The sequence below is a fragment of the Piliocolobus tephrosceles genome, chromosome 11 (genome assembly GCF_002776525.5).
Source record: "Piliocolobus tephrosceles isolate RC106 chromosome 11, ASM277652v3, whole genome shotgun sequence".
Classification (NCBI taxonomy): domain Eukaryota; kingdom Metazoa; phylum Chordata; class Mammalia; order Primates; family Cercopithecidae; genus Piliocolobus; species Piliocolobus tephrosceles.
The window spans coordinates 127279852-127293578 of NC_045444.1; the positions used below are offsets into that span (position 1 = coordinate 127279852).

A 13727-nucleotide genomic window follows, 5' to 3' on the forward strand; every position below is an offset into this window, starting at 1 on the left:
ACTCCGTCTCTACTAAAAATACAAAAATTAGCTGGGCGAGGTGGCGGGCGCCTGTAGTCCCAGCTACTCGGGAGGCTGAGGCAAGACAATGGCGTGAACCGGGGAGGCGGAGCTGGTAATGAGCCGAGATTGCGCCACTGCACTCCAGCCTGGGTGACAGAGCGAGACTGTGTCTCAAAAAGAAAAGAAAACAAAACAAAACAAAATTAGCTGGCCATGGTGACATGTGCCTGTGGTCCCAGCTACTGGGGTGGCGGAGGCAGGAGGACTGCCTGAGCCTAGGAGGTTGAGGCTCTGGTGAGCCGTGATCACACACTTCAGCTTATGTGGCAGGCTGAGACCCTGTGTTAAAACAAAACAACAACAAAAAAATAGTGCTGACAACTCGAAAGCCATATGGAAAAAGGTGAAACTTGATCAGTGCCTCAACCCTATTTGCAATAAATTCCAAATAGATCAGAAACTGAAATGTAAGAACACATTTACAAGCAGCAGAAGAAAATATAAACTTTCTTACGCCCTGATAGTGAAAAAACTTTCCTAACAATGACTCATTGCAAGTGGTCCTCATATATTGAAATATTAAAAAGGTGCTCAATCTTGCTCATCAGAAAAATGTAAATTAAAAGTATATTTGGTTGCCTCTCACAGTGGCTAAAACCCAAGAATGTGATGAGCCTGGCTCCTGCATAGTGCTGATGAGACTGCAAAACACTAACTCCTAAGGAAGGAAATTTAGCATCAGATGGCCCAATTCCATATGCAGCCACCCTCTGACCCAGCCACCTCACTTCTAGGAATATATCCCAAGATACACTGGGTAAAATAGGAAATAGCATATGCATACGATTTTTACTGTAAAATCATTTGTAACAGCTAAAGTCTGGAAACTACCCAAATGCCCATCAGTAGGAGAGCCTGGGTGAATTACAGTATGCCCACAGAGTATTACACTTCTGAATAAAGAAATGAGAAAAATCACTACTTACTGATATGCAGACACCTCCAAATAATAATAAAAGAAAAAAAGCAAGGCATAGAACAGGGTCTATGGCAAGCTGTATTTTGCTTCTGTTCTCAAATAACAAACAACAAAGGATACACCAGGACCAGGAATGGCCACCTACAGAGGTGGAGGGGGAGCAGGGTGAAGGTAACAGGCTAGGGAAATTTCTCTGAAAGTACTTTATTATATAACTTGACTTTGCAAGCATGTAAATGTTGAAATACTTTTTAAAAATTGACAATAAATGGAAACAAATGTATCTAACTATATCAAGATGACAGGAAAACTCAGAAAAAAAGAATTACTTCAAGTGATTTTGAACTCATGATTTTCCTTTTTTGAGATAGGCTCTCACTCTGTCACCCAAGCTGGGTTGCAGTGGTGCACACACCGCTCACAGAAGCCTCCACCTCCCAGGCTCAAACAATCCTTTCTCCTCAGACTTCTAAGTAGCTGGGATTACAGGTGAGCGCCACCACGCCCAGCTATTTTTTGTAGAGATGGGGTCTGGCCATGTTGCCCAGGCTGGTCTCAGATTCCCGGGCTCATGCAATCTGCTCACCTCGGCCTCCCAAAGTGCTAGGATTATAGGTGTGAGAGCCACCGCCTGATTTTCCTTTCTTAAAAGCACAATTTTCCTAGCTCTGTCTTCTGAAAAAGCCTAGAAGCTCTTGACAACCTAGTCGCCATGTCCACCTATGGAGACTGGAGTTTCCAACTGCAATTTCCTACTCAAAAGGTTCAGTTCATAGAGAAATAGCCGACTCAAGGTCTGTGGAAGGAAATATGTAAGATTAGCCTGAGGTATCTTTCTGTGTTAGAAATTAAGAAGTTATTTATTTATTTTTGAGGCAGAGTCTTGCTCAGTCGCCCAGGCTGGAATGCAGTGGCGCGATCTCCGCTCACTGCAACCTCTGCCTCCCAGGTTCAAGTGATTCTCCTGCCTCAGTCTCCTAAGTAGCTGGGATTACAGGCGTGCACCACCATGCCTGGCTAATTTTTTTTTTGTATTTTTAGTAGAGATGGGGTTTCGCCATATTGGCCAGGCTGGTCTCGAACTCCTGACCTGAGGTGATCTGCCCGCCTCGGCCTCCCAAAGTGCTGGGGATTACAGGCATGAGCCACCACGCCTGGCCAGAAGTGATTGATATTAATGGGTCATGACAGAAAGCTGCAGGGAACAAAACTGAAAGGAGGGGACCCACTGGCCAAAGATGAAGCATCTCCAGCATGAAGAATGACGGACAATGCCTGAGTTCATAATGACACTGAAAGAGTCACTGGTCAACACTGAAGTCGCTGGAGTGCCAAAGAATCAATTATTTATCTGGCACTTCCCACTCAACTGCTGATAAAGAAAAAATCTTTACAAGAATTATCAACTAATGTATGAGCAGGGCGAGAATTAGAAAAGCATAATTTGCAACCCTTAACGAATCTGGGCAGTAACCACCAATTGACAATAAAACGATTACACAAACCACTGATAGGGAACTTTACAAGGGAAGACCCAGACCCGAGCCTACTGATCAATCTCAAAATCAGTACAAGCAGAACAACCAGCTACCACAGCACGGACTGAGCACCACCTACAGGGTCTTCTTGCCAAACAAGCTGACTGTGGAAGTAACCAAGCCCCTAGAGATCTAATACCAGTTCACCAAAAATAATCAGTGACTAGCAGAACAAACCAAACACCCACAGTCCCCAGTAATCAATGGCATTTAAAAAAGGGAGGACTGGCTGGGCATGGTGGCTCACGCCTGTAATTCCAACACTTTGGGAGGCTGAAGTGGGTGGATCATTTGAGCCTCGGGGTTCGAGACCAGCCTGGGCAACATGGTGAAAACTCGTACCTGCCAAAAAAAAAAAAAGCCAGGCCTGATGGTGCATGCCTGCAGTCTCAACTACTTGAAGAGCTGAGTCAGGAGGATCACTTGAGCCCAGGAGGTCAAGGCTGCCGTGAGCTGTGTCTGCACCACTGCACTCCAGCCCGGGCAACAAAGTGAGATCCTGTCTGGAAAAAAAAAAGGGGGGGGGGGGGAGGAGGGAGTAAGCACGTTGAGGAATGAGAAGAGACTTAGGACTCTATAATCAAATACAACACTGGGACCTTGTTTGGACAACGACTTGAACAGACCAACTGGAAGAAACATCTTTGAGATGGCGAGGAAAGTCCAACACAGACTGGGTTAAACACAGGTATAATACTAAGAAACCACTATCAATATGATTACATGAGTTAAGAGCAGAATGACTATACATGTGTGTACATAAAAACATGGGCATCTCTGAAGTAAGGCACAATAATGTATCTGGGATTTGTTTTATGATAATCGAGGAATAGGAGACAGTGTCAGGGGTGAATGTCTTCATTCTGATCCATATATTCAGTGAAGTGGCCCTTTCCCCTGCCGTGTTCATTACAAAACAGAGGCTCAAATATCCACTGACTGGCAGACACCAGCAAAACTTTCAGAGCCTATTATGCACTGGCCACAGTGCTGGACAATTACAAGCAACACTTTCACCTTCCTAACACTTAATGGTTTAACTCCATGAAGCCAGCTGGGGTTGGGGACTGTCCCGATGCCCCCATGTGGTTAAGTGGCACAGCTGGACCTGCATCAGACGGCACTCCCCTGCCTCGCCTCCTGGCTACGCCCTGCGCTCCTACCCCTCGGCCCCTCTCCCATCAGATCCCCACCATCCAACCACTGTGCTCCAGATCCAGCTCCCACAAGATCAAGGAGACTCAGCAGCAGATGGGAAGAACCCCCATTCCTAAATAAGCCTATGCAGTACAACAGCAGTCATGCAACATTTTCATAAGATTGTTTACATTTTTCTTGGTCTTTAAGTGCTGCCAGTTAGGGAGAAATGCATCAGAGATTTGCTTATTACAAATGTTCTTCAATAAAGTCCAAGTACTGGGACTGCCAAAGACTAGGAAAGTGGCTTAAAATATAATTTGAACTTGTAATCTCCTAAATCTGGGGCCTATTAACGTGTAGTTAATGAACACACCAGCAAAGCAATGGGGACCACCATCTTCACCACTCAGCAAGCCGTTTCTTTTAAGTGTCTCAAACTCTGGGACAAGCTTCTGATTTTCAGTTTGGCCAGATGTGGTGGTGTGCCTGTAATCCCAGCTAACTGGGAGGCTAGATGGAGGACTGCCTGAGCCCAGGAGCTCGAGGCCACAGTGTACTGTAACCACACCTGTGAAGTGCCACTGCACAAAAGCCTGGACAACGAAGTGAGACTTTGTCTCTTAAAACAAAAAAAAATATTATTACTTTCAAGTTCATTCACTCAAAGAGCAAAAATGGTAAGTGTCCCAGTTCTATTATTAGTTTAGTGAGTTTTTTCCACTAAAAATGCCAGAGGACTCTGAATGTTGCTGTCCCACCTCCAAAAGATTGAACTGTCCCATTGGTAGAAGGGTCCAGTGAAGTTCTAGCCTGCATCAGGAGCCGAGTAACGGAACTGGTACACAGTCACTGGGGAGAAGTAGGCCTCAGGCTACCCACCTGAGTCTGCAGTCTAGCAACAATGTCCTTCCGAGCTTTCATGACAGCATCCAGCTTTCCTGACACCATGATGGAGAGGCCTTGGTCTTTGGCCAAAGACAGCTCCAAGTGAGCACCGGTTCTCTGCATGATCTCAAGGCAGATTTTTGCTTGTTCACCTTCTCCAAATTGGTTCATATCCTTGTATTTTCTCTCCTCCAGGGGTACATGGAACACCTGTTCAAAAAAGATGAAAAAAGGGAAGGTTAATTAAGAGATTAAAAGAAAGCCAACAGACAGGGAGTAAAGAACATGTGTTCATCACCATCCACTCACAAAGTAGCCCCACCCTGCCCACAGGCACTGCTCGAAGCCCTGGGATAAAGCAGCTGAAAGACATGGAGAAAGCGCCAAGGTCAAGAGGCTGGCATCCTAAGGAGGAGATAACTACATCGGCTGCACAAATGAATGAGGCAGCTAGCAAGTGCTGTGATGAAATCAACAGAGGGAAGAGAGTTTAAGAGAACGTAGGAGGTGGAGCCTGGCGACGGCCAGGAAACACCTTCCTGAAGCACGAGGCAGCTATCCATGCTAAGAGGTGAGGGAACTACGGGTGTACAGGCAGGAAAGCCGAGGAGGTGGATGGGGCACCCGATGAGCACACCAGAGGGGCACAGTTCAGAGGATCACCCATCCCACCCCGTAGTAAAAGTCAATACAGAGTTTCAGCAGGAGGCATATTCTGCTTGATGGCGCAGGGTCCCTCCTATTGCTTCATGGAGAAGAACTGAGGAGGGACAACGTAGAAGCAGGAGGAATCAACTACCCTGGTTTGAGAGCACAGTCACCAAGTAGACAGCGGTACGTTTAACAAAACCACTAACAAGATAGCAGACAGGTGAAAATGGAAGGACTGGGATGCAGCTGTTTATGAGCCTAAATTTCAGGGACGACGCTGGCAGAGAGATGATAATTTTCCACCATGACCAGAAGATATGAGTTTATATAAAAGTTTTGAAACTCACCAACATCTCAAATTCAGGTAGCAGAGAGAAGGGCTAGTGAAGCCAAAGAAAACCAGGAAACTGGTTAACCGCTTCAAGAAAGTGGGATGATGAATAGAGAACAGAAAACAGGACCCATTCATCTAACACTGCCTGCAAACCGACCACGTGCCAGTCCTGCTGAGTGCTAGTATCCAGGGTGGACACGAGACAAGTGGTCGACAGAAACATCTCTGGGGTGGGGGATGATTTAACGTGAAGGCCTTCTCCCTTTAGCTACTCAAAGCATTCTCAATCTTGAACGTTCAGCAACTCTATGCTTGGAAGGATAGGTGAAGAAAGAACAGCAATTAATTTTTAAAAATTTTAAAAATTGGCTGGGTGCGGTGGCTCATGCCTGTAATCCCAGCACTTTGGGAGGCCGAAGAGGGCGGATCATGAGGTCAGGAGATTGAGACCACCCTGTTAACACGGTGAAACCCTGTCTCTACTAAAAATAAAAAAATTAGCCGGGTGTCGTGGCGGGCGCCTGTAGTCCCAGCTACTTGGGAGGTTGAGGCAGGAGAACGGCGTGAACCTGGGAGGCGGAGCTTGCAGTGAGCCGAGATCGTGCCACTGCACTCCAGCCTGGGTGACAGAGCAAGACTCTGCCTCAAAAACAAAACAAAACAAAAAAATTAAAACATTTACATGGACATGTTGCATGATAAAATTTTTAAAAGAAAGAAAGAATGGTGTTTCTACCTGAGTGATGACAGAAGCCTTGATGGGCCGGATCTTGTTTCCCCAGGCTCCAGCGGGTTCCTGGGCACTTTCCAGGCAAGCAGCTTTCTCAGGAAGTGGAGGGAAGGCATCCTTGTAGGTTGGAGGGTCGCTCTCCTCTTCTGAATTTAGAGTGGCAACTGGGCCAGACAACACAGATTAAGAGGAAGCACTAGTTTTAGCATTACATGAAAAACACTTTTAAGTGTTTTAGTGCTTAAAAACAGACAAACAAGAAACACCAAATGCTCCAGGGACAACTCCCTCCACCCCTCTCTTCTAATTCATGGTGAAAAGGCCCCAGGAGGTCACCAGGCCCAGCACCCTGTGAGAGCTCAAGGAGGTCAGAGACTGGAACAGTGAACCTACCCCCAATCCACATGGCCTCCCCAGTAAACATCAGCTCAAATACAGTGAGCCCCACTCCCCTAACGGGGTGAGCCCTGTGAAAGCAAGCCTTGCTACGTCAATTTTTAAGTCCTCTAGAGTCTAATAACATACTTTAAAAAATCACAACTACGACAATGCCAGACACAAAGCAGACCCTTACATTTGCAAAACAATGGTCCTCCTATCCAGCACCACCTGTGAGAATTGCCTTTGAAGCAAACTCTGATTTTCCACTGTAACATACAAGGTTAAAAATGATTGCTGTGGAGGCCAGGCACGGTGGCTCACACCTGTAATCCCAGCACTTTGGGAGGCTGGGGTGGGCAGATCACCTGAGGTCAGGAGTTCGAGATCAGCCTGACCAACATGGAGAAACCCTGTCTCTACTAATAATACAAATTAGCCGGGCGTGGTGGCACATGCCTGTAGTCCCAGCTACTCAGGAGGCTGAGGCAGGAGAATCGCTTGAACCCGGGAGGCAGAGGTTGCAGTGAACCTAGATCGCACCATTGCATTCTAGCCTGGGCAACAAGAGCAAAACTCCGTCTCAAAGTAAAAAAAGAAAAGAAAAAAGGCTGCCGTGGGAATTGTCCCTGCCCAAGGCAGAGGACAGCAAGGCTTGTGGAAATCAGGTTCCCTGATTATCACTTCCATCCTCCATAGTGCCCTATTTGTTCATGTTTTTGTGCCACTGGCCACAATCTCCATGAAATCAAGGGTGTGACTGTTTTGGATAACCCCATATCCCCAGGGCTGAGCACGGTGTCTTGGCAATACCAAGGCCCAATGAAATACACCACGAATGGTTGTGACAGAGGACAGGGGGATGACCTCTGGAATCAGACAGGCTCATGCCCGAGTCCAGGCCCGTCACCTTCCAAGCTGCGCGCTCCTGCCCGACAGCGCTGACGTGACAGGCGGGTGCATTCTTTCAGCGCTGTCCTCCCGCTCCAGAAAGGGAGACACAGACTTCCCAGGGAAGCTGGCTCCGGTAGGAAGATCCCAAGCCCCCAGAACAAAGCAGCTCTGGGGTTCCAACACCCAACACAGCAGCCACTAGAAATGAGCTTGTGAAATGTGGCTAGTGTGATTAAGGAAAAGAGAATTTTATATTTTAGTTAATTTTAATAACTAATACGCAATTTAGTTACTGGAAAACTTTTAAGCGTGTTTGGAACAACCTGCTCTTTCAAATGAAGATTTTATAACATCTAAACACAGATCAAGGATTTTGGATGAAAATTTGGTATTCAAATGGAAGGAAACGTCCCGCCGTTGTAAACACACATCAGAGTTTGAGAGAAATAATCTCAAATATCAATGGTTTTTCCTTTTTTTTTTTAACATTAGATAGGCTGAAACAACAATGTATTAGACATATTGCGGTAAAATATCAAAATTAATTTCACCTGTTCCCTTTTAATAAGTACTAGAGAATCCTAAAAATTGTACACGTGGCTTGTAGTCTATTCTACTGTACAGTGCTGCTCTTAATCCCAGCCAGCGGCGTTCGAGAACTCCGAAGCCAGGGTCCAGCCTTCATTCTCAAGGCAGGCTTAACCAATGCTCTGGGATGCTTCACAGCCCAGATTTTAGTTCACTGCAATTAGGAAAAAGCAGTTTTGAAAAGAACTGCATTAATTACCAATGGTCAAATTCTCTGGTTTTCCAGAAAGATGTCCACATTTTAAATCTCACTGTATTTGATTCATTTCCTCATGCCCGGCCAATTGCTCCTGCACACAGGGCAATGCAAAAACAGTGCACAAGACGGTGGGTCCTCCCTGCCCTACAATCACTCACAGGGCCAAAAGGTACTTCTAGAAAGGGCATGGGATTTGGTAAAGGCTTTATTTAGGGGGAGCAATGCCTTAGACATTACCAGGAAGAGCACATAAAAGGGCTGTCACCTTTGATTTGTTGCGGAACCAGCCCACTTCGGTGTTCGGCAAAACTCTCTTGGGTCAGAACTGCCACGGAACTCATGGTTGATCTCACACCTACACACAATCCGGGAAAACCACTAAAGCAAAGAAGAATAAATCAAAAGTCAAAGTACAACCCTCAATTATCTATGAGATTGTTAACTTCAGAGTTTCTGCAAACATTTTATTCTCTTTTTTACCAGCAAACTATATCTTTTTATTTTCCTCACAACCTCTGATGTAAGCTGATATCCAAACTCTCACCAAGTGATAAAAAGGGGGGAAAAAATCCAAGTAAAGGAGGTCCTAGAACAGAGGTGGCCAATCTTTTGTCTTCCCTGGGCCACAATGCAAGAATTATCTTGGGTCACACATAAAATTAACTAATGATAGCTAATCAACTTAAAAAAAAAAAAAAACACTCAGGTTTTAAGAAAGTTGAAGAAATACAGCTGGTTAACTGTTCCCTCAAAAGTCGCCTGTAATGGAGGAGCTCATTCTCCACTTAAGGGCAGTCTGCACCCATTTCTCCACCCCAGGAGCCACAGAGACACAGTCTGCACCACCCCTAACTGCAGGGGTGGGGGGATCACGGAACCTGCCGCCTGCCTGACCCAGGCTCCAGGCACAGATCAACAGCAGGATCACCCTCCTAACAGCGACCCTGGTTACTCTGTCGGTTTGCTCACCACACCTCTTCATGCTTACAAAATGCATCATGACAGCTGCTACAAAAAGTCAGCCAGTCTCTCTTGTGAGGTGCATCCAGGCCCCAAACTAAACCACCTCCAAATCTCGACTTAACCAGGTGGTTATAAGTGGTAGCTGCATGACAGGAAAAAGCAGCCTCAGTGCTTTGTAGCAACAGTAACAGACCCACAAACGGCGCTAAATGCCCTTGATCCACACTGACTGGTTATTCTCCTCCATTCTGTTTCCCAGGTGTGGGACAGCACTCGCACAGCACTCACTCACGCAGCAGAGGGAACCCGGCCCAAGGGCACAGAGTCTCTCAGGTTAACACAGCCACAGTGCTCAGTAGGATATGGGCTCTGAAAGCCACAGCTCCCTTATGTGAAAACTGGGGTACCTTCAGCATTCTGAGGTAGGAGTGTTAGCTCCCTCTCCTTCCCTCTCCCCAATTCCAGGTGAGCTCCCAACTACTACAGTGAGTAAGAACCCATTTTCTTTACACAATTACGCATCACTTACTGGCACAACAAGGCCAAGTGATAAGGACTGAATTTTGCCTAATTTTTATAACATAATTAAGACCTCTCCCCAAGTTCAAGAAAAGGCCTGCAATCCTAAAGAGAAGACCCCAATTCAGATAATACTGAATAAACATAATTCGCATTTAAGAAATAAAAGATTAAAAACAGATGGAAGCCAGATGACACATCTAAGGGACACATGTCTACAGATGGCTCCTGCTGGGAGGTGAAGCTATGGAGACATCGCTGACGAACCACGAGAAACTTGAAGGTGCCATATAAAGAAAGAAGGTACACACAGGACTAAGAAAATACGCGTCCCTGTGCTCCCAGGTCCCACACACAGCCCAGGAACAGGAAATCTTCAGACAGCAAACTTACCAGCAAAACGGTCGGTAGCCAGAAAGTCCGTCCTGAGGCCGCCTCTGTCAGCCTGCCAGCTTTTGCTGGTATGGGATAGGAAGCGGGAGAGAAGAGAGAGGAAACCAGAGAAAAGTTACTTATCTACATTTTACAACCCAGATCTTTTTACCTCCCAATCAGAAAAGGTCAAGATATTACTTATGTTTTGGTTACTAACACCAATATTCAGGCAAGTTTCTCGGAAGAAAAAAAAACCATAAGCTTGAAACAAAACATATTACAATAAAACCTGAACCAGCTCCAACTTGCAGAGGACAACTATTCCAGGGACCTGAGGGAGTGATCCTTTAAGTGCCAAACTTCTAAACTTAACCATTTTGAAGTAAAATCCTCACAAAACTATTGGTGTTCTCGTGCATGGTTGGATCACCTTTCCTGTACCCAACATAACCACTAGATGACTGAACCAGAGGAAGGACTGTTGCGCTGGGCTCTGACCTACTACACAATGTGGACCTCAGGGGCTCTGCAGTGCTTATGGTGACCAAGAATTCTCTGTATGTTTTGCAGTTACTTTGTTCTTCTTGCTGTTATCCTGTAAAAGTCCTTCAGTCCTTTCTAATCCACTGGGGATTTAAAAACCAGGTCATAAAATCGCAGGATTGAAAGGAACCTTCAAAGGCTGTCTGGGGAGGACCAAGAACTCTGTGAAGGAGGAGGGTGAGTCACCTCGCCTTAGGGGACTCTGGAGAGGGGAGGCTGGCGACCACATGTGCTCCTCAACCATGAGAAGGTGGAACTGCTGACAGGAGTGAGGCATGTGTCTAAAATGGGAAAAGCAATGACAGTAGCAGGAACGCCCCACTCAACTGGAGAGTACTACTAATACCCTGACAACGATCCTGCCCATGAGACACACGGGTCCGGAGCTGAGAAGGCGGTTCATGGCAACGGGGGTGCATCCAGTAGACTGGATTAAAAGGGTCTCGCCCTTCCAGCAGAGGATGTGGGCTGGTGGTATTTCCGGATTCTAATCTTGGTTATGAGTTTTTAAAAAACTCTAAATACAGGGCTTGAGCCACACAGGGAACCTGCCACTAACCAGAGACACTATGGGGCCCCAGATGCACCAGACACACAGATGTACCCCAAGACTGAAGGGGAAAGGTGGGACAAACTGATCAAGAGTATTCCATTTAAAAGCATCACCAAAAAATTCTAGTTTGCAAGTTTTAAAGATTAAAGTAAGAAAATTTCTCCAAAGTGTCACAGTAGCACATTCACAACTTGGCAAGCGCTCCTTGAGATTCCAAGTGTCTGGCCAGTCTGGGAGCAAAATGGGGCAGGGCACTCTAGGCTAAGGTGCCCCAACAGGTATCCAATGACACTTGCCTCTGGTCTCCTGCATCCACCCTCCGCCCTCCCACTCTTGCTTGCTGACTCTCCACCTGGCATGGTCTCTCATTCAAGGCTGTCCCGGGCTCCAATGTCACTTCTTAAATCCAGACACCCACCCCCTTATCAAGCCAGGTTCTGGGCAAGTCTCCAGTGCCCCAGTGACAGCCACACTAGAAGTCTGCAAAAGGCAGTTCCGTCCGTGTCAGCTCACACCGAGTCTCCAGCACAGAGCTGTGAGGAGCCAATCCCCACTGTGTACCTAGTGTCAGTCTCTTCTGAGACCACTCACACACCCTTCAGAAGCCAAGTCCAGCCAGACCCTCTACTGAAAGGAGTCTCAACATAAGGGAACCAACTCCCGTGTCTGAGGGAGACCCTGGAGCAGAGCCTCTCGTGCTCCTCAGGCGAGCACACACCCTCAGGCAGCCAGGTAAGGCAGGAGGCAGACCTCCGGAAAACTCCAGTGTTTGAAAGGCGATACTGGGTCCCTAGCCTCCAGATTCCAAACGGCAGTTTGTCAGAGCTCCTAACGAATGGTTCACAACTAGAGACACATTTAACATTTAGGATTCTGGTATCATCTAAACAACTCAAAACCCTGTTTTTGAAGAATGTGTTCTAAGCAAGCATTTGATGACCCACATGTAAATGCAGACCCTGTCCCCACCTGAAATTCTGGGTGAGATTTTCTTAAAAGTCCGTCTCTTTCTCCTTCTGTGCTCCCAATCCAGTGAGGTGCAGCCCAGGGGTCCACCTGCCTCCGGTTCAACAAAGCAGCACCTAAGAAGCTGCCCCTACAGCTCCATGTCCACCCCTCACTACTATGCCCTGCTACCGGCTCCTGCCTTCACCGACAACACCCACGAGGGTTTAATCCTGTTCCAGGTGGATCTTCCAGCAACCCCAAGACAGCGCCAGGCTGAGTGTGCTCTCCACCCAGCAACTCCACTTGCTATCTGAAGTTCCCAGGGTACCTTGGGCAGGCCTAGTTACCAAAGAACAGAGGTTAAATATCTGGTATCTCAGATTCTCACTGGATCTAACAATACTGCTCAAATCAGGATTGAAAGGAACCTCAGATATTACTCTAATCCAATTTCTTAATACCACCAGAGACAGGAAATTCGTGGCCTTCTCAGGGCCCGGGTCACCCCTGCATGGCTGTAAACGTTCCACCTCCTTATGACAAAATCTACAACTTCTTTCCCCTTTCTGGCCATGGAGAACAAGTCCACTCTCCTCCAAGGCTCCTGGTAAGGGAGCCCTGTCTCCTGTCTCCTTCAGTCCCTCCCACATGGCCCCAGTCCCTGTGTGATTCTGCTTCTCTCAACTACTTTTCCCATAGGAAGCTGGGATCAACCACTGTCCAGGTCCACCAAATGTAAACTTCAAACTATCCTGAACCTGGACTTTTAATTTTGTTTCCCAGAGTGTAAATGTTCACAGCAAAAAAAGTCACATCTCAGAATTTACCTTTCAGCAAACAGAACTAGAACTAAACGAAGAAGGGCAGGAAGCAAGACCCCTTTCCGCCGGAATACGTGTAGAGCAAAACGTGGAGTCATGACAGAGCTGTGTGTTACGTGGGAAACCTGGTGCTTACAAGTTTAGCACAAGTTTAACAGGTTTCTCACAGCAACAGAAAAGGCTTCACATGAAGGGTTCTACTTTTTTGCTTTTAAACGAGAAAGTAATTTAGTTGATTCCCTTGTGATAAGTTTTGCCAACTACATAGTCAATGGGCAACAGTCTTCAAAGATAATTATCAGTAATACTCCTGGAAGAATTTCATTTCAGCCTCAGTTAATGAGACCCGCAAATGCTTTAAAGCACTAGACAGGACCGGGTATGGAGGGCATCAAAACACCTCCGGCTGAAATCCAGACTTATCTTCCAAAAGTAAAATTGCTCAAGACCACAAACCAAAGTTCAGAATGGGAAAATAAAATCCTGATCCACTCAAAGATCACAAGATCGCAATCTAGGAGAGGCCACAGGCGACTGGCGAGCAGAAGGCAGGCTCCGCACTTCTCACCAAGTTCTGGAAGTCGGCACCCATCCTGCATGGAGGAACTTTCGCAGATGCCACCTCAGCACGGCCCTCCCACAGGCCACGAGGGCCCGCGGGCGGGGACAGGCTTAAAGGGACAGCA

At 46.7% G+C, this 13727-nt stretch overlaps 1 protein-coding gene across 4 annotated transcripts in view; it reads right to left on the reverse strand.

Moving 5' to 3' along the window:
- The window catches only part of HDLBP (high density lipoprotein binding protein), a 91489-nt gene that overhangs the window by 30577 nt on the left and 47185 nt on the right, over positions 1 to 13727 (reverse strand). For all 4 annotated transcript variants that reach the window (XM_023195104.2, XM_023195106.1, XM_023195107.1 and 1 more), the window contains exons 2-5: positions 10195 to 10259; positions 8585 to 8697; positions 6267 to 6424; positions 4540 to 4755 (exon numbers count right to left, since the gene is read on the reverse strand). In XM_023195104.2, the coding sequence (XP_023050872.1) occupies positions 4540 to 4755; positions 6267 to 6424; positions 8585 to 8660 (450 nt within the window). In that variant the 5' untranslated portion in view covers positions 8661 to 8697; positions 10195 to 10259. The remainder of the gene's footprint in view (positions 1 to 4539; positions 4756 to 6266; positions 6425 to 8584; positions 8698 to 10194; positions 10260 to 13727) is intronic.